This window comes from Chelmon rostratus, chromosome 11, assembly GCF_017976325.1.
Source record: "Chelmon rostratus isolate fCheRos1 chromosome 11, fCheRos1.pri, whole genome shotgun sequence".
NCBI lineage: Eukaryota > Metazoa > Chordata > Actinopteri > Chaetodontiformes > Chaetodontidae > Chelmon > Chelmon rostratus.
Genome location: NC_055668.1, coordinates 2,476,428 through 2,502,471, shown reverse-complemented (window position 1 = coordinate 2,502,471; position 26,044 = coordinate 2,476,428). Strand labels below are relative to the sequence as shown.

Below are 26,044 nucleotides of genomic sequence, written 5' to 3'. Positions count from 1 at the left end.
GACCAACTAACTTCTGGTTATGGTAGCTTGTGAACTTGCTCACGTTAGCTAATGGAAATTAGAATCTATGTTAACTATAAATTTAGAATAAACATTAACTAAAGCTGGCTATTTAAAATACCACAACTGTCAGCTACTGCTTTTAAATGCGAAAAATGCACTCATTTCATCATGTCACCACTGAGTGTGCTTGGGAGACACTGAGAGAAAATGAATGGGGTACAGTGCTGAAACTATTCAGTGTTTGGAACTATTAGTTCCACCAATTTGTGCATTGTCGGATTACGACAGTGGTCTGTGGAGGTGTCGCGACTGTCAAACACAACGGCGCTGCTAATCCTCATCGTTTTGGGTTTAACGTAGAGAGCGTGTGCTCCCTGTGACTGGATGGGCATCGTGACTTTCCGTCCCCAGCCTAAAAAAGTACATTGGTTCCACCCCACCTCCATCAAACATCCGGTTCCTCTGTGTCATATGACCAGCGCTTTGCTGTCATTTATGTTATTCGGCACCAGTTAGCAAACCATATCGACTAACTTTAGCTTGTTCAGGGTTTATTTTATTTATCCGACGATGGCGACATTGGTGGCAAACCGGGCGATGGACGTCAACGGATTGGCAGCAGCTGCGAGGACGCACACCCAGGCTGTGACCAGAAATTACATCTCTCAACCCAGGCTAAGTATGTAACGTTAGCATGCAGAATTAGCAAGAGGTAGCTGCAGCTTTAGCTAGTGGCTATCAAGGTTGTTGTGCTGCATTCACGGCAAGCCAATGGTGAGGAATACGACCATTTTGTCACAATACGCAGTTAATGTAAACGTTTGATAGTGGAATATAAATTAAAAATACCGTTCTTGTTTGTTGTCGTTTTAGTTGGAAAGAGCAATGTTTCTATTAAGATTCAGTGTTACGTTTTGCATCAGGGAACTTGGAATTGGATGTCCGATTTCAATAAGGTTAGGCGTTAGGGTTAGCTTCCTGAATTCAGATTTTTTGGAGTATTGTGTTTCCATCAATAGTAATACTATTATTTAAATGCTGGGACTGTTAGTTTGTAAACGCAGGGAAAATATGTGCTAACACTTTTCTAGAAGAAATCGTCAGTCACGAATGTAGATACAATATTCCGAGTAAACGCGAACGTAGCACACGGGGGCATAAATATGAGCAAGCTAAGAAGCTACAAATTGGGATCACGATTGTAAACAAACCAACTGTTTTTTCGCAGGCAGTTAAATGCACGATAGGCTACAATTCGGTAGTTTTACTGTCACTACCTATTTAACTTAAATTGTGTGTGTGTTATAAAATTAGCTACATTTATGTAGTCCCGTCAAATAGCAAACCAGCCAAGCGAGCATGCTAACTGTAGCTAACGGTGGCTAGTCCGGTGTAGAATCCTTGTCAGTTGTAACTACACATAACCTTATCTGTATTGCATTGTTTTAGTAAGCATAGTAAATATAAGTCACATGTTTATTTCATGTGGGACAAATCCATCATTGTCACTCTTGGGATTACTTGCGTGCAAGCACATCTGAATGACGCTAGCGCTGGATTAGCTAACACCGTAGACAGTCAGGTGACTCGGATGGTAGCCAGAGGAATGAATGAGACACCGTGCAATTCTGTTTTTGTATGTGTTCTGATGAGATTTGAACATTGAACGTAAGTTCTGCTGCCTTTGGACCTTCTTTACTGCCGTGAATTTACCGTGTGGCACTGTCATATATAGTTGGCTTCGATATTTTGGCAGTTTCAGTATGTTGAAGCATAAACTGGTGACAGATGAGATGATCTCTCATGTGACATGATCACATGAGTGGTGCGGCCTGAAGTGTTTGTGAGACCAGAGAACCACCAGTTTCTGACCTGATGGAAGGAAATATGCTTTTTTTTTCGTGATTTATAGCCGCCATTGTTGACAAAGCTTGGTGAAACCTACTGAATGCCTCAGAAAATATGAAAATATAAAATCACATTGGGTTTACCTACACATGGTTGCTCAATGGAATCTGTCTATACTGATATCAGGAAATATGTTATTTTTGCCACAAAATGTGTCATATTTCATCATGAATAATGGCTCAGTGCTTTGTCTTTATATAGCCATTTCAGCTCAAAAGGCATGCCATGATCCAGGTCTTGTTTGCTGTGTCCATGGTGAACTGAATAATTATAACAATTAAAAAAATTGAGTTGCAGACCAGTCTTGTGGAAAGCGTCAACTTTATAGTTTGGCTGTTGCGATATGGTGTTGAGTGTTAGAAAATTACGTATCAAAACTATTTTTAACACAGTAATTCCATCTATGAACCCTTGTGCTCAAATTATTTATGTTTGCATGCTAACCTTGAATTGCCCTTTGAGGGACTAGCAAAGTATTTTGAATTGAAGTTGAGTGACATGAAAATACATTTTCCAGTTATTATGGAGATAAAGGGATAAATGCTGATAAGTTCAACTGGTTTATTTGCTATTATTGCCTGTAGTATATTTTAGAGATGCAACTAACGATTATTGTCATGTCAGTAAAACTGACTCATTATCTCATTATCTCTATTATGCAACTAATCGTTTGGTTCATAAAATGTCAGAAAAACAGTGGAAATGGCCAGTCCAGTTACAGAAAGTTGATGTGTTTGAGTGTCTTGTTTTGTCAAAACCAAAGGATGTTCAGTTAAGCATAGTAGAAAATAAATTAAAGTTGGCAGCTATTCACATTTGAGAAGCTGGAACCAGTCAGTTTTTGGTATTTTGTTTAAAAAAAAATTACTGGTTTGATTAGTTTTGTGATTCACATGGGTTTTAATGACATCAGAGTTTTAGATGAATGTCCTGCTTTGGTTAAACAGTATTCTGTAAAGCAAAGGTGCACTTAATTGTTCCTTTGTTTTCCTAGTCAGATAAAAGAAAGATGTAATTGAAGTAGCCTAATCTCCCCGCCATGATTGGTTGTGTTCATGTGCCAACCTTATTGTTAATTTTTTAGGCCATGCTGATTATATTATTTGAATAAACACATTGAGTTTCATAAATGTTGGTGTTGTTTGGCACTTTGCTCTGTGTGCTTGATGTTGAGCCTTTACTGTGACTTTGATTATGCTGTTGAACATGGACTGAGCCATGAAGCCAAGGTGATGGTTTTTTCTTTGTGCAAGTGTCAGATAGGCAAGCATTGGCTAAAAGCCTCTTAGCAAACTAGAAGGAAATTACTTAATGGAGCTTGGGCCGTCTGAGAGCTAAGCAGAGAGGATGCAACATGTGATAAAACCCTTGTCCTAACAACGTCTAACCATCCTACTACTGAAATTCTCTAATTTTGTTCGAGCAGAATGGCTCGCCTCTTTCTCTCATCAAAAACATTACAAACAGCGGCGGTCCATTCTGTCGACGAGGCAACAATTCAGAGCCAAAAGATGATCTCAAATAACTGTTAAGAAACTTTTTCTCCTCAAATACTGCTACATTTTCAATATCTGTTGCATGTTGTAAGACCCCGCCAGTGACCAGAGGAGATCTGTTTTCTCTTTGATGTCCCTGTTACTGCTTTTATTTGGGGGAGGCATTCAGAGGCCTCAGGTGTAGTTTTATTGATTTTAGTGCAAAACCATCGACTTTACACAGAAATAACTTATATTGAATGAGTGCCAGTGGTAATAGAAAACGCCTGTTCACCAGAGCCACCAGAGTCCAACTCACCTTCGGGCCTGCTCAGCAGCAAAGTAAGAGGCTAAGTTAGATGGACTGCAACCACTGTGGATTGCGGAGAGTACAAAGCAAGAGTAGGTTTCAGTACTCCTTTAACAGTTTTACAGTAATTCAGGAATGTACTAACTTCTGAACTGTGGAGCTGAGTAAGACGGTCCTGTTCCTGTTTTAGTTAGAACTTCTGCTTTTGTAGGATATGTGAATCATCTTTGGTGTGACAGACCCCATCAAAAAAACATCATGAGCTCGTACAACCATTTTTAAAGATACCAATAATTCTCAAATAAATGCCAATATTCAAATAATGACTCATTGCAAACACATAAGGGTTGGGTAAAAAACATGTGAGTGGGAATGGAACTACAATAAGGGCTCACATGGGGTGCTTTCCACTTGGCTAATGCCTCGTGCACACTTGAGGATTTCACACACATGTGTTCTGAATGCAAAGTTACAGAAAAAATGTTCACAAATGTGTAGACTGATATTAACATAAATACAATGAGAGCTGCAAACCTGCAACCCAACACTTACTCATCCGCATTATTTTATTTATTTATTTTTGCTTCTGTCCATTTTCCAGTACAACCACAACTCGGCACACACGTGACGGTATGCACGTCTTGACTTTTGCAACACTTCTAGACTATCACTGTAAAGTTAGTTTGCTGAGAAGCCCCCTCCCTGGCCCAGGTAAATGCATACTGGGAGTCAGGACGATTTGGGCCAGTACATGTCTAAATGTTTCTGTGCAGATGCTCCAGCAGTGTAGTGATGGATGTTCAGTGCAGTTGAATTAAAATCCCTGTTTTCCCACACATCTCCTGTAGTCACGCTGCTGTGGTCATTCTGCTCCCAGATCCTCACCAACTGCATCAGACTGGGCTTCAGCTCCCAAAATCATCTTCAGGCTGAAATGATCTTAGTTAATTGAGTTACAACAGGACTGAGATTGTCTCAGCCTTAAGATGCTTAAAGGAAATGGGACTTTGATTGGCAACCACACTCTGAAAACCTACCTAGCTAGTAACACCAAGAAAGGGAGGATATCTGTCATACACATTTGTGTAAACTGAATGCTCTAAAGTTTGCCTCAATTAAGTTTTTACGATATAGATAAAAACAGCTGCTTTTGAACTAGGCTCAGAGCAGGATGCATGTTTTTTTTTTTTTTTGGTCTCTTTTGAAATGCAACACTTAAATAAATCAGTTCTGTCTGATTTATTTATTATTGTTACTATTGTAGTTATCATTAGTATTCTGCTGCAACGGCTCCAATTGCTGTTGGCTGGAATGAGTTAGAAACATGAAACTTGACCCAGTAACTGAAAATGATGTGCAGGTGCTTTCCAAGTTACGTGAGTAGAATTGGCCTGATGGTTTTGCTTTATTAAGGCCCAATTCAGTTTTTGGTAGGCCAAGCCCCTTGCACCGTCGCTCTGATTGACTTGAAATTGGGCACACAATTCCAGCTCAATGTGCTCTACAAAAAAAGCCTCTTGGACCATTGAAGTCTACCATGATGGATTTTCCACCATTTTCAAATTTTGGAAAAATGGTAGTATGAATTGAACTTGTTGGATTTTGAAAAAATCCAAAAATGGGTGTACAGCATTGTGGAACTGAGATACACATTTGTATCATAAAAGAGCAAGATTGCTTAAAAAACATGGCCACCGTTAACTAAAAAGCCTTTGCAGAGGGTAGGGCTTAGCACACAAATGGCTAGAGCTCGTTCGTGATTTGTCCAGTCAGCATGAATCTTGGCACGTACCTTCAGGCTGTGTTTGGGAATACCGAAGCAGTCCCAGCCTAATTTATAGAGGGTGCCACAAATACCAAAAATGTATGCCTCAAAACCCAGGGGACAGAATTTCACCAATTTAGATGAGCATGCTCTGAGGACAATCATTAACCAAAATCTAAAAAGCCGTATTTATTGACAATCACATAATTGCTCGTAAGTCAAGATGTCTTTGAGTTGGGATGTGTATAAATAACGGATGGATCACCTTTGCAGCTATGTGTAACTAATACATTGGCTTCCAGCTAAATGATGGACAAACTTGTGCAGAAACATGGTTGTAAGGCCAGTTGTAAATGCTGAATGTTAGTTGCAGAGGAGTGCTGAAGGAATGTGCTGAGTTGGGACAAGAGGGACTGCAGAGCAGCCGTACAGTCAGGGAGCAGGATGACCACGGCAGCATCACTACATGGGATGTGTGAGGGGAACGAAGGATTTTAACTGCTGGAGCTCAGGAAGAGTCAGACATGTGTACCATCAGTTATTCCTGATGGGGAGGGGGCTTCTCAGCTATTCAACTGTACAGTGATAGTCTAACATATACAATCTGACTTTGTATTACTGTGTTTATGAAGCACTGCCACACTGCGTAACAAGGCTAACATTAGCTACATAGGCTAGCATACTTAGCTTTTTTGTCAGAGGGACACCCTAGCAATTGTTGGGAGGGGCGAATTGCACCCAAAAAGAGCCAGACTGTCGTCTAGTGTCCTGTTAGCATTATGTGGCTTTCAGCTGATGCCAGTGGGGATGCAAGAGAACAACATCCTCACTCCAGCGTCACTTTGAGGTGACGACAATTACTCAAGACGCACAGCATCTCCACTGTCATGTGTAGACTCAGCATCAGTCTAAAAGAAAAACGACACTTGATGACTGCTGCTCCAACACTGATTATGGATCTATTGTGGTGTCAGGACGTCTGAAATGTGACTGAAAGAAACAACACAAATACCCAATTAAAATATGTTTATTACATTAAGAGCAAAACGAATGTGAGGGAGAAATAAAAACAGCTATAAATGTTCTGAATAAAATCCACATCCTACTTCATTAATGAAATGCTGAGGGGGCAGTTAGTCTGACCTCCTTTTCAGGCTCAGGATGGTATGGGAAATAATTAATATAAATAAATATAGAGCCACTGTTTGTTGGAATTTTGCTCAACTACAAAATTATGCCATGCATTAATATATTGCAGTAACGCTGGTTCAACAACAGCCCGGCCTTTCCTCTGAAAAGTTCAACATGGGACGTGGTTCCTCTCTCAAAACTCTTCCCGGACCCTCCTCACTCCTTGTCTCCCTTGAGATACATTTAAGGGTTTGGAACTTCCTCGATTATGTCGGCCCTCGATCAGTTTCCGGATCATGAGCTGGAGGACGGAGGAGCGAGGATTGGAGGCAGCATAATTTGTCAGAATAGAAAGCAGCGCTGTTTCCATCAGTGAAACAACAGATGTTCAGAGTCACTGGATAAGAATTATGTCCATTGAGCCACTTTAAATCTGAGGCCTCTGCAGGAAATGATGAGTTTCATTGACCATATAGCTTAACACCAACTCAAAAATGACAAAAGTGCAATCCTCTGGAAATAAATAGTACATTAAAATCGTAGTTCTGTAGTGTAATATTTGCATTTCTCTAGACTACAGGTGAAGATACAGGACGTTTTGAGTTGGCATTGATGATGGAGTTTAGCAGTGAAGGTCTTTATTTGAAATTAGATTGTATCAGAAAAAGGCAAGCGAATCCTGATGACACCGCTGTGACATAATCAAGCATAGTTCATAAGTAAACTGATCATTATGTAAAGTCTGTTGAATGGCCCTTTAAAGACCACAAACAAGCTCAGCTGGAGAAAAATTGAGCATTTTTGGGGTGTTATAACCAAATCAAAGAGAGTAGCTTTCCAGAATGATATGCCATAGCCAATCACTGTCAAATTAACTGATGACTTGATTGAAGCAGTATATAGAGACAGAATGCATCCTGTATTAGACTTGCTGCTATTTGTTTTAGCTTGTCACAGAACAAAGACTGGACAGCTGCAGATGACAAGTGGCCTCAGAATCAGCCATGTCCCTGTTAGGTTAAAGCAAAACTGTAGGATGCTGTAGGAAATCAGAGATTTTATTCAGTATAGCCAGTTTCCAGGCATGAAACAGCCTATAAGATCACAATGTTGAGATGGTTTTTCACCACCTTATTGACTTGACAGAGCTCTAAGAGAGGCAGCTATTGAAAAGCCACTCCGAAACAGAGCAAGAAAATAAACAAATAAAGAGATTTCTCATCAGACCAAGTCTTTTCTTTAAAGAGGCCTTTGTCTCTCTCATGTCAAATGCGACAAAAGCTATTAGCCCACGAAATGGCTTGTCTTTGTTTTAGTAGTGCATTCTGTCATTTAGTGCTATGAAAAGACATGGAGCAAGGCACTATACTTCTTTGTGAAGATTTAATTAACGGTAATAATGTAGTCACGATAAACAAATGTCTCATCTGTCACTATGAAAGTAATTTCTATAAAATCAATGTTATTTTTGTAACAGTTCTATAATCCACATTCTAATTAGGCTTAAGCAGCTAGCTTGTCAGTAGAAAAAAAGAAACTCCCGTGGGTGTTTGCCATTCTTTTCATGAAAGAACATTGGAATGTAGGCTAAGGATTTGACACTGTTACTGTCTGTTGCATGAACAGATACCAATCTACATGAGTAACACACTTGTTTTGCTGACCGCTCATCATTAATCTTCTGACACTCTAGAGTTAACGGGTCATTTAGACAAGTGTGTGCAGTCTTTGCCCTATAATTCTGCAGGCCAATGGGAACCCCCGCCTGGCAAAAAAAAAAAAAAAAAAAAAATCATTTTTAATGCCAAAAATAACACAAAACATCCACTCATTCGGAAATCAGTGATCCGCGTTTGTGTTGGCCTCTGTGAGGCGCTGTTCTGAAGCATTAATCGACCTCTGTTGTGTTGCCTGGGAAACCCTTGATGTGATGAGAGTGCCACTTCCAGTGCTTCCCTTCCCGTTCTGCAGCGGCACAAGCACTGCAGCTAAAATTTTGCACAATCATTAATATCCTCTGCTCTCGTGTTTCGCCAAGGGCTGGATTAGCACACACACGCACACGCTCACACGCACACACCGGGCAGAGCAGAGGGAAGACAGGTGAAGTGAACATAATGTTTGTTTGTTTTTGTCTGGCCTACGCTGAAGCTGCAGGAGCGGTTCCCTGGGAGCATGTAACGGTTTTTCATAATGGTCGATTTAAGAGCTGTTATTTCTGTGAGCCAATTTACACAAACCTTTGGCACTGTGCCCGTCTTATCTACACTTTTTTTTTTGCCATTTTTGGGGCAATCTGGGGGGGGGGGGGGGCTTGCACAAAAGGCAAGACGACATCTCCATTCTTAATCCCACCTGTTAACTAGTTGTATTGTACCCAAACCTCACAGCTGTACCTCTACTCCCGCAGGCACATGCAGGAAGTGTTGATCTGTGACTGTATTGTTTGAGCGGTGGAATGATGTTAAATTATGATACATAAGGAAATATTATGTGGCGAAGTTGTTAGGCTGCCATCAACGAATGAATGGAGGGAAACAATAAGATAATCTTACTTACGAGTGTTTAGGTTGTATTGCTCAAGTTCCCATCAGTCAGAACTGCGGGCCACTCAGGCTCACTGTGCCACACGTTTCGGTCCAGGCGTCACTTCCTTGTGAAACTAGAGCCAGTCTTGGATAGTACCAAAGGGTATGTGTTTATGTGAATACAGCAGTTTAAACTGTAGCTGTATGTGATATATTCAAATCAATACTATGACATGAATTTGAACATCATCATGTTTTAATGAATTAATGCCAATTGGTACATGTCCTCTGTGTGTAAATGGAGATGAAGCCTATAACCTTGGCCCTGGTCTTAATGAGGAAACATAATAAAAAGCTTTTTAAAATGAATTCCTCGTGTGCAAAAATGTGACTCAACAGCAAACAGCTGTAAACTGTTGCTTCTAGCTATTGTAACGAAGTACTCCGCCACGTTTGTAATGAAGCTGTTGTGCTAACGAGCTGCCTTGCTGAATAGACAGCATAAACTACCTGCCAGCAAAAGGCTCTGCAGTCACACTCCTCGCAAATTTACTCCTGGTTCGAGCCTGATTGCATTTCCTCACAATCACTGCAGTAAGGTAGGGAGTCCTCTTTATATGGAGTACCTGCATACCTGCAGGGTTAAAAGCCCGTCTCATTTTGTATGTGTGTCAAAAGCAGGAGCGGGACCGTCAACTCGTCAAAACACAGATAGGTTGGCAATTGGTTGTCTATTCCGGCTGCTACCCCACATGATTTTAAAATGCTTTTATTTGTTAGAAAAGTTGTCTGCCATTTTGTTAACAAACCATCTGACTTGGCCTTCATCTGTTTTTCCGTTCATTTTGGTTGCACATAGTTTTTTTTTTCCAATGTTAAAAGCACAAAGCACTTTCTGCTGGTTGAAAACATAATCTTAGATGTGCTTTTGTAAAAACATCGCAATTGTTTTTTTCACGACACGAATAGAACAGGTGGAAAACAGATCAGATTGTCCTGTCTCACACTCTTGAACAAATAATGATTGGTGTCATTGTATCACTGTTCTGTCATATTATCAAATCTTAAGGACAGCATATTTTGTCAAGGAATCTATAAAAGACGAATGGGTCATTTTGCCACTGCGTGACACAGTGCACAGTGGTGCGACACTTGAAAGCATAGCGATGAGTGGGCAGACCACTCCCTCATCTCCCCCCTCTCAGCTTCACAGGTTATCATTCTGGGTGATGGAGGCACCGGTGTTTGGTGTGTAGTTATTTAGCTGATGTTTCATGTGTTTTCAAGGAACATTTCTTTGATTAGTATGTTAATTCAATAATTTATTTGCAAGTTACATTAATGTTACGCCTAATTTGAAATGGACTGGAGCTTCTTATGCATATGTGATTGAGGTTAGTAACTGTAAATAATGGTAACTAAATTACCTCTGAGGCCATTGGCAGCTTTTGACATGGTGACCAGGTGTTAGATATACTAACCACAGCAGGGCACCAGACAAATGGGAATATAGAGGAATGAAGAATATAGAAACTACACTTATTTATCCTAAACTCAATTTTGTTAATGGACACGTCACTGAAAACTGATTTTTTTATTTTAATTTCTCATGGTGAGCATTTCAGTTTCTCCCACCAGGAGCTCTGTAAAATGTGCCCTTCATCATCATTGGACACTATTTGTAGACCAGCAGCAAATAAATGAATGCACACATTTGGAAAAATCAGTCAGCAGCCTGTTCTGTGAATCGTGTTCTTGAGTTGGTGCAGGCATTTCTTCCTCAAACGTCATTTGTTGCAGATATGTAGGTTTTTAGTACGCTTCTCCAAGTATCTCCCATAGGCTTCTATTGAACTGGTACCAAAATCTGGCACCAAGCAGAGCATTAGAACATTTGTGTGATGATGTAATGACTCTTCCTTCTTTTATACTTTGCTTAGTATTTGTTACGACCTTGGTGTTTTCACTGCTGAAGGTTCCCTGAGTTTCATTTAACCTAGAATGGTTGAGATAATAAAGATGTAATAATAGAATTGATGCAGATGGTTTTGTCTAGATAAATTCACAAAATATTGTTAGTTGTAGCAGTTGCCAGGTTTTCAGTTGTGCATAGTGAACAGAATAAGTGCTATGGACAGAGTTGCAGGTTTTTGCTGACTCAAACAATGATGTGGACCATCATAATTAAAGAAAGTGAGGTATTCAAGATAAATAGAGAATATACTGTGTCCTTTAGAGCACATACCTATCAGCATCACTGGAAATTAAGTATTACTGAATGCCTCATACAGATAAGTTAGATGTTAGATGTTAGCTGGCAGTTATTCAGACTAACACCAGTTCCCAGAGTGACCCTGGGTGACAGGGGGCTTCACGGTAGTTGCCCACTTTGCGCGGTTGAAAAAGCAGCCTTGTTGACAGTTTTACAATTTGGTTTCCAGTGCCTCGAGAGTATGGAGCACATAGGGTGTTCCCATCACTGCATCATTAAGATATTCTTGCCTCACCCAGAACAGCTTGTAACAAACCCCTATAGCTGCAGAGCCAGCTTGTTCGATGTGATGTGTTGAGCCAGTCAGTTAATGGAGTAGTAGTAGCTGGTTTGGAGTCAATCAACTAGGATAGTTTTGTGTACGCTACGCTACACATGGCTCAAATAAACAGTAGAAGAAAACAGAGTTTGCTAACTGAAAGCAAAACTATTTTCTAACCGCCAGTAAAGAAGAACAGGAGACAAAACCGCCTGCCTTGGCCATCTACAAGAAAACTAGAACTTTCTTCTTGCATTTATTTGCAAGGATATTGTCTGTTGGCTTTGTTATGGTAGAAGGTTGCAGGACATGAACTGACAACATTCCAAGCTGCATCATAATCTCAAGACATACAGTGTAGTGAAGTTCAATGACCCCATACAGGAAAATAGATACAGATATATAAATTATTACAAATTAATTCAAACAAGTTGAGTGTTAGTTTGACTTTGTTCGAAAGTGACTTTCGGAAAACAGGCCAGTCCTATGGTGTGTTGTGCTCGCTCTATGAAGGGATCTGTCCTTGGCCAGTATGTGCAGGAATGACAACAATTACCAGCTCTCAACATACGTACTATGGCATGTGAGTGTGGCACTAAGGTAGACTTTGGAAAAAAAAAAAAAAGAAGCTGCCCTTGCTACTCTTTTGTGTTTTAACCAGCCGCTGGAAGTGTGGAGAGGAGGGTAAATAAATTATCCTGACCTGCAGCAGAGCGGCACACATTTGTTTGGTGCCCTGCGGTTGACTGTATTATGCCATTTTAGCCAAGTACAGCTTTGATATTAGTGTAAAGTTACCTTCAACCATCAACTGTCAAAGTTACAGTGACAACATAGAAAGAAAGGCTATAGAATGAGTCTGAGGATTATAAGTAATTTCATCTTGTTGAGGGCTGGTTGTAGGTTGGAGGCAATTAGCATTCCCATGTCCCGTGGGGTTGTGGGAATCCCTTGAAGTAGAGGCTAAGACATGATTGTGAGGCTGCACATCACAGCAGCCACTGCTTTGTAGCGCTCATTTATTGTCAGAATGATGATGCGCCCCCATCTCCATCCCAGCTCTGACCCCCTCCCACTCCCCTTGAGTTCCCCCCTCTTTCAGCTGGGAAATTGAATTGTGTTGGAATGCTCTGTGCCTCTTTTCTCTGGCACTTGAATGGGCTCTTTAGTATTTCACACCAAGGTGTCCTTCAGGGTGCGAGGTCAGGCTACCAAAACAGCTTCTAGTGGCGGATTAGGACCAATTAACATCTTTGTACACAAAGGGCTCTGGCAGCTGAACAGGCTGCAGGGTGACCCACACTGCCGTTGCATGCCAAGCCAGGGGACTGCTGCACTTGAGCTGAAGTAGCAAAAGAGGGGTGGAGAAAGTTTTCCAAACCTAATGGGAAATGTTGCTACTTCACACCTCATGAACGTATAGCCCATTGAGCAATCGTTATCTGGTGAAATGAGAGCGCAAACCACTTTTTTTTTATCATCACAGTTATACGTAAGAGGGTACCATGAACTGCCGTCTTTCTTTTTTCTTTCACATAATGATGGGCCACTATATAGGGCCAGGGTTAGGCTTTTAATCCCTTTGGAATTACCCACACAAATATCATGCACACTTCAGACTTAGCGCCAGCAAATGGCCAATAAATTTGCTTGCTGTAAGGAATCAACCTTAAAAACACTTAAAAACTATAAGGAAGTAGCAACTGATGATGTATCGCATGCTTCATTTGACGTGTTTTCCCCGTTTCTTCAGGTAGTTTGCCAAATTTCAACTACAGCACAACAAATATATATGAATTTTGATGCAATGCCCATGTCAACATTTGAGGGCGTAAAAGATCAAAATTGGCCTATAATATTTGTTTTCACATAAGTGCATGTGCACTTGTTCTAAAGAATATAATTATTTGGCCTGTCAGTAGTGCAATTTTGTGTTTCTTAATTGGCCAACATATGCACAGATACAGACATACCTGCAATCAGATATATTGGCCCAGTTCTAGTTTCAACATGAAACACAGTCGGCTCCATAAAGAAATTGTGGAAGAACATGACTTGCCTGCACAGAGACCTGACATCAATCCTCTCCAGCACCTTTGGGGTGAACTAAAACGCTGACTGCATGTCAGCCCAACATCAGTGTTGGACTTCACAAATGCTCTTATGGCTGAATGGGAGCAAATCCTGCTGTCAGCTTCCAAGATCTGGTGCAAAGACTGAGACCAGAAGAGTAAAATTTTCAAACTGCAAGAGCCTTAATTATAATTATAACACGATTAATGTTGTAACAAGCTATTAGTGTACTGAGAGTTCAGTCCCCAACTGTTGCCTTAAAATTTTGTCACAGTAGTCGGGTATTTCCTGAATCTATTTGCATCATTTCTTTGCCCAAAGAGTAAACTATTCTATTTTTTTTTCCTGTATAGCTTTATGTTTGTATGTTCCTGATGTTCTGCTGTGGTTGTAAAATATGGCTTGATGGACACAGTGAACGAGGGAAGCAAAGTTAGTCTGAAGATTACATTTACCTCCTTTCATCACTGTTACCAAACATCTGCCATTAAGATACAGTAGATTTATAGATTTCTAAGAGAATTATGTAGCCCAATTTTCCCTGCATCATTATTATTGTAGTTAATAACCATATGTATCTCTTTTGAGACTTGTGTGCAATTTGTAGACTAAGTGCAGCTGTTAAGCCCTTTTATAAACGTAGCCATCATGGGCAGTCTGCCATTTGAGAGGAAAAAAGCATAACGTTGTGAAAATGTGCTGGAATTTTCATAAAAGCATGTTTTTTGCAAAAGGATTTGTTTGTGTATGGGGAGATGTCTGGGGTTTAAGCATAAAGATGTCACTCATCTTAATGATAATAATTCTTAATAATTCTTGGAGCAGTTTTGAAGCCACAACAAGTTTTTCATTGGCTGATTTTTGTTTTCTGTAGGACAGGTATACTGCTCCCCAAAGCTATGAATTTATTTTACCTTTAAATTTGCACCCTGTGTAGTCTCTTGACATTTATGTTTTATGCTCTGCTGCTCCATGATTGTGATCTGCAACCTGTCGGACAACATTGGTGTGGGCTTTACCGATGAAATCCCCTATTGAGGTAAAATTTGTATTATATATTGCAATCAGGGGTTTCCCATATCATAGTGTTCACAGTATGTAATTTTTAATATTATAAAGAATTCATATTTAGGTAATGGCACTGACTCTGACTGACATCATACTGTTACACATAGCACCACCAGCTTGGCTGAGGTGAGAGTAGCATGGCTTTGTTGAAAGATCAGATGCACAACAAAGCACGGTAATATATAAGAAGTACAAGAAGATTGTCCCAACAGAAGAGGAGAGCAGCTGTTGACAGTTCTAAATCAAAAGAGTGTCTCAGGATTTTAAGACAATCAAGAATATTGTTATTGCAGAAAAAGCCTGAAATCATTTTAGGGCTGTATCATCCACCCCTAATTGTAGTATTGATATTTTTTGTAATATAGTCCATTTTCTGGGAAATTGAGAGGCTATTTTGGCCAACCTAGCAAATCTGCATGCCTCATAATTTTGATTCAAAAATCTAAATCTAATAATGCTGTGAAGTGGTGTTAGTCATTGATTTTGCAAGACTGCCAACAATACCAAACCCACAGCCATTAATGAAGAGCTGTATAGACAGTATAAACAGCATGGTAAAATCTGTGGCGGTTCATTCATTTATATTGTCTCATATTGTGGTATTGCCTAAAACATACAATATATTTGCATTTGGAACATGTCAAAAAGGATTAGCCAATGACCACTTTCTGTTTTATTGATGTTCAACACAGCGCCCCAACTCTGTTGGGATTGGGGTTGTATAATACTCGTGCAGTTATGAAACTATGTTCTGATTCAGTAACTTGCTTTCTGCGTCTCTTTGGCAAACAAGGAGAGCAAAGGTTATCCATAAACAGCAGTTGCCCCCCACCGCAGAGCAAGGTCCCATAGAACAGAGAAACATGTGTGAGAACCTGAGTCATTCACCAGAATCTGGGCCCTGAGGAAGGAACTGAGATAAAGGCTGTTTAGAGTAAAACTCTTTATTTTGGAGAGGAAAATTTATTTTTTTGTATCTGTGGTGCCCTTGGTTTTTATCATCACACTTGAGCCATCTTTTCTCTTGCTCTCTCAATAGTCTCTGACCCACCCTCCCATCACCATCTCCCACTCTGTCCTCAACACACACACACACACACACACACACACACACACACACACACACACACCCCGCTTGTCTGGCTAATAGAGGGTGAAATGCAGGTGTGTGTGGGAAGTGGCTGCAGTACTGTAGCGCATTGACAGGTTATTTTGCTGGCCTCTGCCTAATTAGTGGCATAGTGGATGCACCCTGCTAAGCTTTAGTGCTTTATGTTCGCACCAGTCTGCTCTAATTTCCTCGCGTCTTTGATATCAGCGCAGAGATTGACGGTTCGCACATAAAGAGGAACACCAGACCAGGATAGAAAACCCAGTGGAAACAATGCCGCCACCTTCAGTCACCACCCCCAACCCCTCCAGTCCCATGTCTTTGCATTTTACCCCCCCCCCCCCCAGGTCTGCAGATGTACAGAGGGATGTGATGGGGGGGCCGGTGGGTTCTTGTAAACTCAACATACATTGGCTTCCATGTCAGCAGAGCGAACGTTATTGCTTCATTCAGAAAAAGGAACATTTGTTTGTCTCGACTGAGGATCTTCTGATGGTTACCAGTCACAGCTGTCTTTTGTTTTGCAGTGGACCTGAAAGAAATTAGACCTGCTGAAACTGTCTGTATTTTCATTATTGCCTTAGGAGCACACTTTGATTATTGACATTTATGATGAGCTACTATGGTTCTAAGCTTGCACTTTCAAAAACACACTTTCCTTTCTCAAGATATCCACCCTGTTTTTCATTTGGTGATAATTGTGCTTCCGTTTGTTCATTGGTTTCATTAGAAGTTTTCTCCCAAGTTGAACCTACATCTCCAGCGTCAGCAGAGTAAATTAGAGTATATCCAGATGTGGCAAATGCACCTCTCATCTAACATTCTTTTAAAAGAGGAATAACAAAGAAGTTGTTATGTATGAGGTGGATTGATGATGGAAAAAGTGAATTTTATGCCAATACGGATCACTGAGAATTAAAGCGTCTAGCAAAGAAACTGTTTCATTATAGGTGCTATATAAAGCACTTCCACACCAGATTTGTCTTACATTTTTTACTACCTATTTCAGTTAGCCTGTATTGTGTTTCTGTCTTTTCTGTGGTCTACAGGGCCTTTGCCAAGAAATTTCCTCTATTTGTGTGATGGGGATCAGGGAGCTTTAAGCACAAATGAAGAAGCAAATTGCTGTTTCATCTTATTGATAATTAAAGAAAAACACAGCGGCTGAAGTTCAGTGCTTTTCAATGTGTCTTTAATGTGTAGTTTTCATCGCGCTCCAGTATGTTCTTTCAGTACATCTTGCTGCAGTTATTGTTGTGTAATGTTGAGGAAGGGCACAGGCTATTTCCACTAACCTTCATCAGAACGTACCATGTGCCTGTGTAATTGTACTCATCATACGTGAACAAGTGAATTTCATGCATTTTTTCCTGACATTTGCCTGCCTTTGACATTTGGGCCTGGAAGTGCATGAAAGCTGTTTAAATCCCACTGTGAAAGGTCAGCTTATGATTATTAACTGTGTTGCCGGTGAGGAAGTGTACTTATTTCCACGTAGATTTTTGTCTTTCAGCTGCACAAAGACATGTGAATATTGTCAGTATTGCCTGCATTATTTTCCTGTCCTGTGGCCTGTTGACATAAAGGAATGAATGAACTCTGTAGCTTTCCTCTCTTTTCAGCTTACTCCACTGTGTCTGGTGTAAATGGACCCTTGGTGATCTTGGATAACGTGAAGGTGAGGCTGCTGAAAACTGAGTTCTCATATTGCTGCCAGTTATACTGTGCTGGTGTTAACATTCACCTGTTATGGAAATCCATTTTGAGAATTTAGAACTGGATTGGCAACACTTCCACTCAACAATGTGTAAAAAAGTGTTTTCAGATGCCAGTATAAATAACTCAAATTTCCAAATGCACCCTCATGTTAATGATAGAAATGTATAAACTGCGTTGAATCTCTTTGATCTAGTTCCCCAGATATGCTGAGATTGTTCACCTGACCCTGCCCGATGGCACCAAGAGGAGTGGGCAGGTCCTGGAGGTGATTGGAAGCAAGGCAGTCGTCCAGGTGAGACACAGAACTCAGAACTGGAACTTGGAAGCGATTGTGATTGATATTTGGAATGTGTCGAACTTTGACTGTGACAGTTTGCACGGGGTATGAACAATTTTGGACATGCCACTTATTGCTCAAATGTAAAACAGAAAGCTGAGGGATATTTTTTACACAATTATTCCTCTTTTACATCGTCTTATTATCTTCTGGGAGACGTCTGTGTCATTTCCAATCAAGAAAAAACTTGCTTGTTGAATAAAAGTAGCTTTAAGTGAAAATTTTGGGCTTGACCGTATTTGTGTGTGTATGGTAAGCATTATACCTGCCTAATATTAGCATGCTATCATTAGCATTGTAAGCATGTTAGCTGTTAGTTTAGTGTAGTATAGCCTCGCCGAGCTGTTCGGGTGGCCGTCGACTGTTAGTCTTGACTACTCTTGTAACTAACCACGGCAGAGAAACTGTCTTGAAGATTTTTTTTCATGTCTGTGTTTGTTCAGGTGTTTGAGGGAACATCAGGCATCGATGCCAAAAAGACGGCGTGCGAGTTCACTGGTGACATCCTGCGTACTCCAGTGTCAGAGGACATGCTGGGTATGACTAACCTGATTTTACATCCAAGTTCAGTCAGAACACTAAATTATAATCCTAATTAGTCCACAGTTCTGGTTGTTTTTACATCTAGGCACTTTCCCTTTCTTCCTTCTATCTTTGTAACACAAAGATGAAAATTTTAAAACACTTTGAATGCTGTGTAACGTTAAACTGCATTTTCCTTCAATATGCTTATTTTACTTACATTTTCAGTAAATGGTAAAAGCAAAACGGCGCTGAATCAAACCTTTTTTCGGAATGTTCTTGAATGTCTCAATCAGTGTGATTATCTCGGTACAGCACAAGGTTACATATATTTGAATAGCTGTAGAAAGTAAGCCTGCTTTTGTTTTTGAAGTATCATTAATCACGTCCATGAATTTATAATTACTTGTACTTGTTACTTGTAGACTCAACAAGAGCCATCAGAGCCACTCTTATCTGTTTAGAGTCTGACACAAAACAGAATAGATCAGATGTGGTTGGAAGTGTCATCTAATGAATTTCATTTTATCTGAGTTTCTTAGTAATTATCTTTGAATTCAACTTCCAGATAAACTAAATAGTTGCTATTTATCAAATGATAGGCTTGATATGTACTCGGCTCAAAGGAGAAAATCTTTCTCTTTCAGGGCGAGTGTTCAATGGCTCAGGAAAACCCATTGACCGTGGGCCCAGCGTTCTGGCTGAGGACTACCTGGACATCATGGGTACGACACAGTGAAGTACTGAAAAATCATTTTGGTGTCTGTACCCAAACTCGGGTATCGTAAGACGTATGTACGTCCGCAATGTAGCTACGGTGCTTGTCCACTTACTTCATTACTGCAGTTCGGAGGAACACGAGGAAATTTCTGATGCAAATTGTACATATTGGTCAGATAGAGCTGCTGTGAATGCAGGAAGCTAGTTCCACATTTTTCAACTAGATACTTTATATATATATATATAAGATCAGCTCAATGCGGGCATTTTTAATTTGTTCAAACTTTTCATGCTTTCAGAAATATTCAGTGTTTTCTGAGAAATTTTCCTTATTCAGATGAGTGGCTAGCACGCTTACAATTGACACATCTTCAGACTTTCTTATGTTTTCCAACTCGTATCTGCTCATTCATACTTTCAGCTATACACTCATGTCAGTGTTTGAAATGTCCCACTTTCGTTACATTTTGGTGATTATTCGACTTTTAAATCTCATCAAACCTAAGCTTCAAACAGAGTATCCCCTTTTATCTGAAACGGTTTCTAATGGAAACCCTTCAAACACACTCATCTTCAGCTTCTTCCCATGTATTCATACATTCAGAGAAACTTCTTTTAAACTTTCAAACGTTCATGACACTTTCTCACATTAATGTCACTTTTTCATCCCTTTATTACTTTTCCTGCAATCGCAGTTGAAGTTTCACTCTTCCTAAAAATTTCTCTTCAACTTAATCTTAATCCAAAACAAAACACATTATTAATATTAAAAAGTACAAAAACATCCCAATCCATAGTTGTTTTCCGTTTCATGATTTACCTATTTCCCCTCATTTGTATTATTGTATTAAAACTTTGGTCCTCTGCTTCCTTTCGGCACACCCTTGGGGCCCTTGCCTGTACCCACCCTGTGTCCCTGCCCTGCAGCCCTGTAACCTCTTCTTTTAATGCACTTCATAAAATCAGGCACATAGGGGATGAAATAAAAATAAAATACACAACAGAACAGGGTAAGCGCAATGCTTATTTTAATGCACCTCACTAAAAGTCAGGAATAAACATGGGAAAGGGGACAAAAGCAAGCTCAGGATGAGGAGGGTGCTGCAGGGCGGTGGTCCTGGGGCTGGCTTGGGCTGATGGGTGGGTGCGTGGTTGGGGTCCCGGCCTTTATCGGCTCATGTTGGACGGGGTTGCCAGAGTGTTAGCAGACATGTTTTTGTTTTTGTTTTTGTATTTTATTTTGTTTTCTTTTTTTCCTTTTTCTTTTATTTGATTCCCTTTCTACTATTTCCTCTTTCTGGTTCCCCCATTGATGAAACAAATCTAAAAAATGGTTTAACCCAATTAACTAAATGAATACATATTTACATAGGTCCGTATAAGCAGTCAACCATTATCAGCCACGCACAACTCCTCCTTCCCTCATGTACATCTCCCTGTATTGTGTATCCACAATTCCCACCCTTTGTTTCATGTATTGTCTCATAAATATGCACTTAATGTTTTTTCTCAACAATTGTAAATAGTGTATACATTGTTTGCAAAATTTAAAAAAAAAAAAAAAGGAACTCCTTTCAGACCTCATAATGTTCCACATCTTTTATACATTATGGGCTGTACTCATCTTCAAGCTCTTCCAACTCAAAGCCTCAACAATAAACAAGTCAGGGCACTCGGAACACTTGAATTCAGCTTTTTCATATGTTCCATATGGGGGAAGTTTCTCGCTCTCTTTCCCACTGTTCCAGCTCTTCATACTCTTTCAACAGCAAACCAGTTTAGTGGCAGCTTCTCAACATCTAGCATTCACACTGCTTTCAATTTCTGCTTTATATTCACACTTTCCATCAGTTACACTGCTAATAATTATGTTCTTTGTCCTACTTATGTGATTCTTGTTTTTATATTCTACATTATTCACCTTAAAGACCTTGTTCTTAAACTATGAACTAAAAATTGACATTGAGAAAAACCCCTCTCAGCAACAATTACACATTATCAGCTGAACAAACATAGACGGCCATAGACGGATGTTCCACCTACCGCCTGTATAATGAGCAGGGATGTGTATCATTGTTTTACTCTGAGTGTTAAGCCTTTCCTTTGTTTTCAGGTCAGCCCATCAATCCTCAGTGCCGTATCTACCCAGAGGAGATGATCCAGACTGGCATCTCAGCCATCGATGGCATGAACAGCATTGCCAGAGGACAGAAAATCCCAATTTTCTCTGCTGCTGGGTTGCCCCACAATGAGGTGAGACCACCAACCTTATTGATTTCATTGGGTACAGAAAAAACCCCTCTGTTGCCTGATTACCAGCTTCCTGGCAATATCATCTGAATGCCAAGAAATTGGTTTCAGAAGTTCCTTCATACTAAAATGCAAATCAAATAGAAATCAACACAACAAAAATGATATCAAATATCTCAGTTCCTTTTTTCTAATAATTCCAGGTTAATGCTGGATATTGCAAAGTAAAAGAAAGGCTTCCAACTCAGTACCTGAGCGGTAATCAGTATTAGTGGGAAATAAACCCTAGTGATTTGATTTTACACATCAAAGTGTGTTTCCAGGTGTTACGGAGTCCTTTTACATATGTGGAAAAATGCAGTAGTCGTATAAAAGCTTTTTAATGTCTCCACAGTGTGAGGTTTGATAAATGTCCTCATGTGATGTTACTTGAGTCATCGGAGCTGAAGACTAGACATTTGAAAATGTAAAGAGTGTGTGGAGTCAAGCTGAAAACAAACTGCCATAGCACTCGTGTTATCCTGCAGCGCAACCACACGGGACAACGACACGCCATGGGAGCAGAGGAGAAGAAGAGCGGCCGCAGGAGGCGTGCAGTTTATTTTATGGTTTCGTGCTTTGTAGATACAGGCACGAGCAAAGCTGTTAAAACTACAGTGAAAACCAAGCAACAAACCAGTAAACAACATCTGTAGCTGGGCCAGCACTGTATTGAAGTGCAAAACAACTTTTTTCCATGAGTGTTTTTCAGGGCAGAGAAGCTGGACAGTGGTGTGAAGTATCATCAGGTGGTGTGTTGATGGGTGCCGATGTCCGCCTAGCCGCTGCCAGCGGGGGGTTGACTATAGTCAATAATAGGGCCGCCTGTTTTGACATGCGCCACTTGACAACGGTGTATTTTGGCCAGACGTCTGTAGCCCAGTCCTCATCTCTGCTTAAGGCTAGCGGCCCAAGGCTACGTTAGCTGCTGCTAGAATAATACCCCATGTCCATCACAAGTCTCAAATCTTCTGTGCTGTGCTACATGACTCTTTTAGTGAAATCTTTGACTACACCTTTCAGTTCTGTCTGGACTTTGTTGTTAGGTGGTCATTGGGTATTTTTCTTTGTATAGCTAATAACTGGCCAGTGGTAGTGGAGTCACATCCAGTGATGCTACATAGTTATAGGCTGTGATTGCAGCAAAAATTGCAGTAGTTAAAAAAAACCTCCTTAGCTCTCTCTCATTCATTTGCCTAAATAGAAATGGAGCTTAATCCTTCCCAATTTTTTTCTTGATAATAATTTCTTGAGCATTTGACAAACTCAACTCCTTAGCTATTCCTGAAACTAACGGCCAGAATCCAATGAGCACAGACGCAGTGCTTCGGATGAGTAGTAGCATGATTCCCGCACAGGTGTGCACGGCCTCCATTGTTAGTGTAGCAGCTTCAGTTGATTATAGTGGATGTGCTGCGCTGTGGGAATGCTGCAGCAGATGCGTGTGTTTCAGCCGTAACTGGCTGTATACGGTCCCAAGGTCAAGAATGAACCTCCGTGCTCGATTTGGCATCTGGAGTGTCTTTTATCCAAAGATAAAAGCTTTTGGATAATTTGCTGTTTATTTCTGCGGCAGTCTCGGTGGAAATAGTTAATATTGATGAGTCAGGTCATGTGTGTCAACTGTTTCCCTCAGGGTCACATGACACTCAGCAGTGCACAGTTCTGCTTTCTCTCCAGGGTTTTTCGTGCCTCACAATGGAAATTCATGACTCAGTTGTCCTGCATAGACAAGACAAGTGTTTTGCATGCCTGAATATCTCATGATGTCTAAAATCAGTTGAATTATAGTAAAACTTTTGACAGAAGTTAATTGGTAGGTGCCATGGTTACAGTTACCCGCCCACATTTACATGTAAATGACAGCAACATTGACCACTGACCAAAAGAAATCCCTCATCAGGAAAACTGTGCATTTCATGTCAGTTTGTGGGACTGGTACTTCGCCCTGAAAGGAAACAAACCTTCAACCAAACTCATTGTGTTTGTGTAGCACTCTGGGCTCTGGCTTTTGCTCGTGTCTGTTTTAATCATTGTGACAGCTGTGCAGCCCGCACGGCTTCATTGTGGCTGAGTGGAAATTAAACCAACTAGATCAGGTCATACTAAAAGCAGGTGAGTGATCTGTTATTCCCAGACTGATGGAGGCATTTGTCACACTACCCTGGTTTAAGTAGGAGAGCTTTGGAAATGGTCCCAAGGCAAAAAAAAATGTTATTTCATTCATTCACGAAAATGAAATGTACAATGGACACAAAGACAACTCTGTTGTATTCGGGCAAACAGTATTGATTGATTCAATCTATTGAAGCACTCCAGTGCAATTGTGGTTTCTTGAGTGACAGGCCATTGGTTGTTCTTGATGCTCTTAAGATAAAAAAGAGGATTTAGGAACCAATGTTGGCCCCTGTGTCTTCTTTTCACTCCTACAGTCCTTTAACTGTAGGAGTGACCTTTAACTAACCTAACCTTGTAGGAGTACAATACTGACTACCCCTACCCCCTCCTCCTAAAAAAACAGAAATGAAGTAGTTTATGTATTTATTTAATACATTTTGTGGACCGCTGCGCTGTGCAGTCTTGGTTTACATCAAGTGTTAATGATCAAAATGCTAACCAGCGACATTGCTGTTAGAGGACAGCTTTATTTCTTTTGTTACGCTAAAAATAAACATCAGTCAGCTCCATCTTTTCTTTCACTGAATATTTTATATTTTACTGAGACACATCTAAATTCAACATGTAGGGAAGCCTGAAGCATTCCACACACTCTGGAGAAATTAAAGAGAAAAAAACTTTATCTGAATGACTTAAAGATAACTTTACTTTAAAGTTTAAAGATAACTGTGTTAAATGGCTGTAACGTGAAGGTGTTGCTCGTTGTGACCCACAGGTGATTGTCATCAACTTTGCACTCCCCTTAGCCCTCCCAGACAAACCCGGCCTCCTCTAACACTTGGTGTTACAGCCTGCAACTTTACTGTTACGGTTCAGTCTCACCGAAACAGTAGGCAGCTGTTTTCAGTGTAAACCCCACCGTTCACTACCTGCTCAGTTAGCAACAAGCTGGTGAACATAGTGGAGCATTTAGCAGATTAACAGCCAGATTCATTTTTCTTAGGCATTGGTGAAGACCAAAACAGTTAAAAGAAGCGTGATTCCATTCACTAGGCAGACACAACCACAAGTTTAAATTGTATGCTAATATATTCACGCAGCTTAATAACTTAATCCAAACTTTGAGGCACTAATGCTTTATTTTAACTAGTATTATGGTAAAAATTAAATCTGTCACAGCATCAGTTTCTTTAATCAGTTGTTGTACGATGAGCATAAACACAGCCGCCCCCCCAGATCTCATCCGCACTCCGAAAATGCACAAACAAAAAGGTTCCTCTGTCGAGGCAGCCACAGGAACACGGCGTGTGTTGTCCGCCTACTGATGACCGGCTTTTCGTGCCGTCCAGATGGTGTGAAAACTTGGCCTGTTGTTTCATTAAGCACATGCCACAGAGGTCACTCGCGCTCGTATCCTCTATGGGCCAGGTGCCTGGACTGGGGTGCACGGAGAGGTCAGGCTGGATCAACACAGCGGCCATGACTTTACGTGATGAGCGTGAAATTCCTCTTTCAAGTATCACACAGGCTCTTCACTCTGCCTCATTTAATTGCTTTTGGTTTGTTGTATCGTGCTTTTAGAAACGTAATTGAAGACTAGATAAGTCATCTGTGTGAAGCCTTTAAACTGAATACTCTTCATTTGTCTTTTTGTTTACTAATTTCATGAAAGGACTAAAACCAAAAATGATTTGATCTCCTATGCAGTATTGTCTCTGTAAATCTACTCACCTCCAAGCTCATTGGTTCCTACTGATGATGTTCATCTTTAGTTTGTTTTTTTACAATTCTTTGAAAAAAAACAGCTGGGTGCTGAACCTTTTAACAAACGTTGCTCGAACTTTATCCAAAACCTGACATATCTTATTCATAGAGCTCGTTTGTTGTCCAAAAACACATATGAACCAGCCACACTGTTGCACTGGGTGACATGTGTGTGTATATAGGAGACTGTGTGACCTCTTGCCTGTCTTTTTTATATATCTACGTGTTTTCTTGCTCGCAGATTGCTGCTCAAATCTGTCGCCAGGCCGGCCTGGTGCAGAAGTCCAAGGATGTGATGGACTACAGTGCTGAGAACTTTGCCATTGTCTTCGCAGCCATGGGGGTAAGCAGATAAATTGCAGCCTTTAGCGTACACTTGTTCCACCCTGCCCCCCCCCCACACCCATTCCCACCCCCCCATTTGTGACTCTAATCCCGCTCTTAACCCCGGCGCCCTGACGTGACACTCTGTCCCCTCTCTCCCGCCCAGCTTTCTGTCTTTTATTCGCCAGGTGATTTAACCTCTATGTCCCTCCTGTTACTTCTGCATCTCTGAGCATATCCCCTGGCCATGTAGACAGGTTACTAATTCAACAGGCCCTTTAGTGCTGTCCCCCCCGCAGTATCAAGTTCTCTCCTCCTCAGCTGCTCCTCCTGGCTGCAGTAATGCCT

General features: G+C 40.6%; 1 protein-coding gene across 1 annotated transcript in view; it reads left to right on the top strand.

Moving 5' to 3' along the window:
- Positions 1 to 472: 472 nt before the first annotated feature.
- The window catches only part of atp6v1ba (ATPase, H+ transporting, lysosomal, V1 subunit B, member a), a 36,299-nt gene continuing 10,727 nt past the window's right edge, over positions 473 to 26,044 (top strand). The window contains exons 1-7 of the mRNA XM_041947130.1: positions 473 to 682; positions 17,526 to 17,581; positions 17,816 to 17,914; positions 18,403 to 18,496; positions 19,129 to 19,206; positions 21,315 to 21,454; positions 25,614 to 25,715. Coding sequence (XP_041803064.1) covers positions 574 to 682; positions 17,526 to 17,581; positions 17,816 to 17,914; positions 18,403 to 18,496; positions 19,129 to 19,206; positions 21,315 to 21,454; positions 25,614 to 25,715 — 678 coding nt within the window. The 5' untranslated portion in view covers positions 473 to 573. The remainder of the gene's footprint in view (positions 683 to 17,525; positions 17,582 to 17,815; positions 17,915 to 18,402; positions 18,497 to 19,128; positions 19,207 to 21,314; positions 21,455 to 25,613; positions 25,716 to 26,044) is intronic.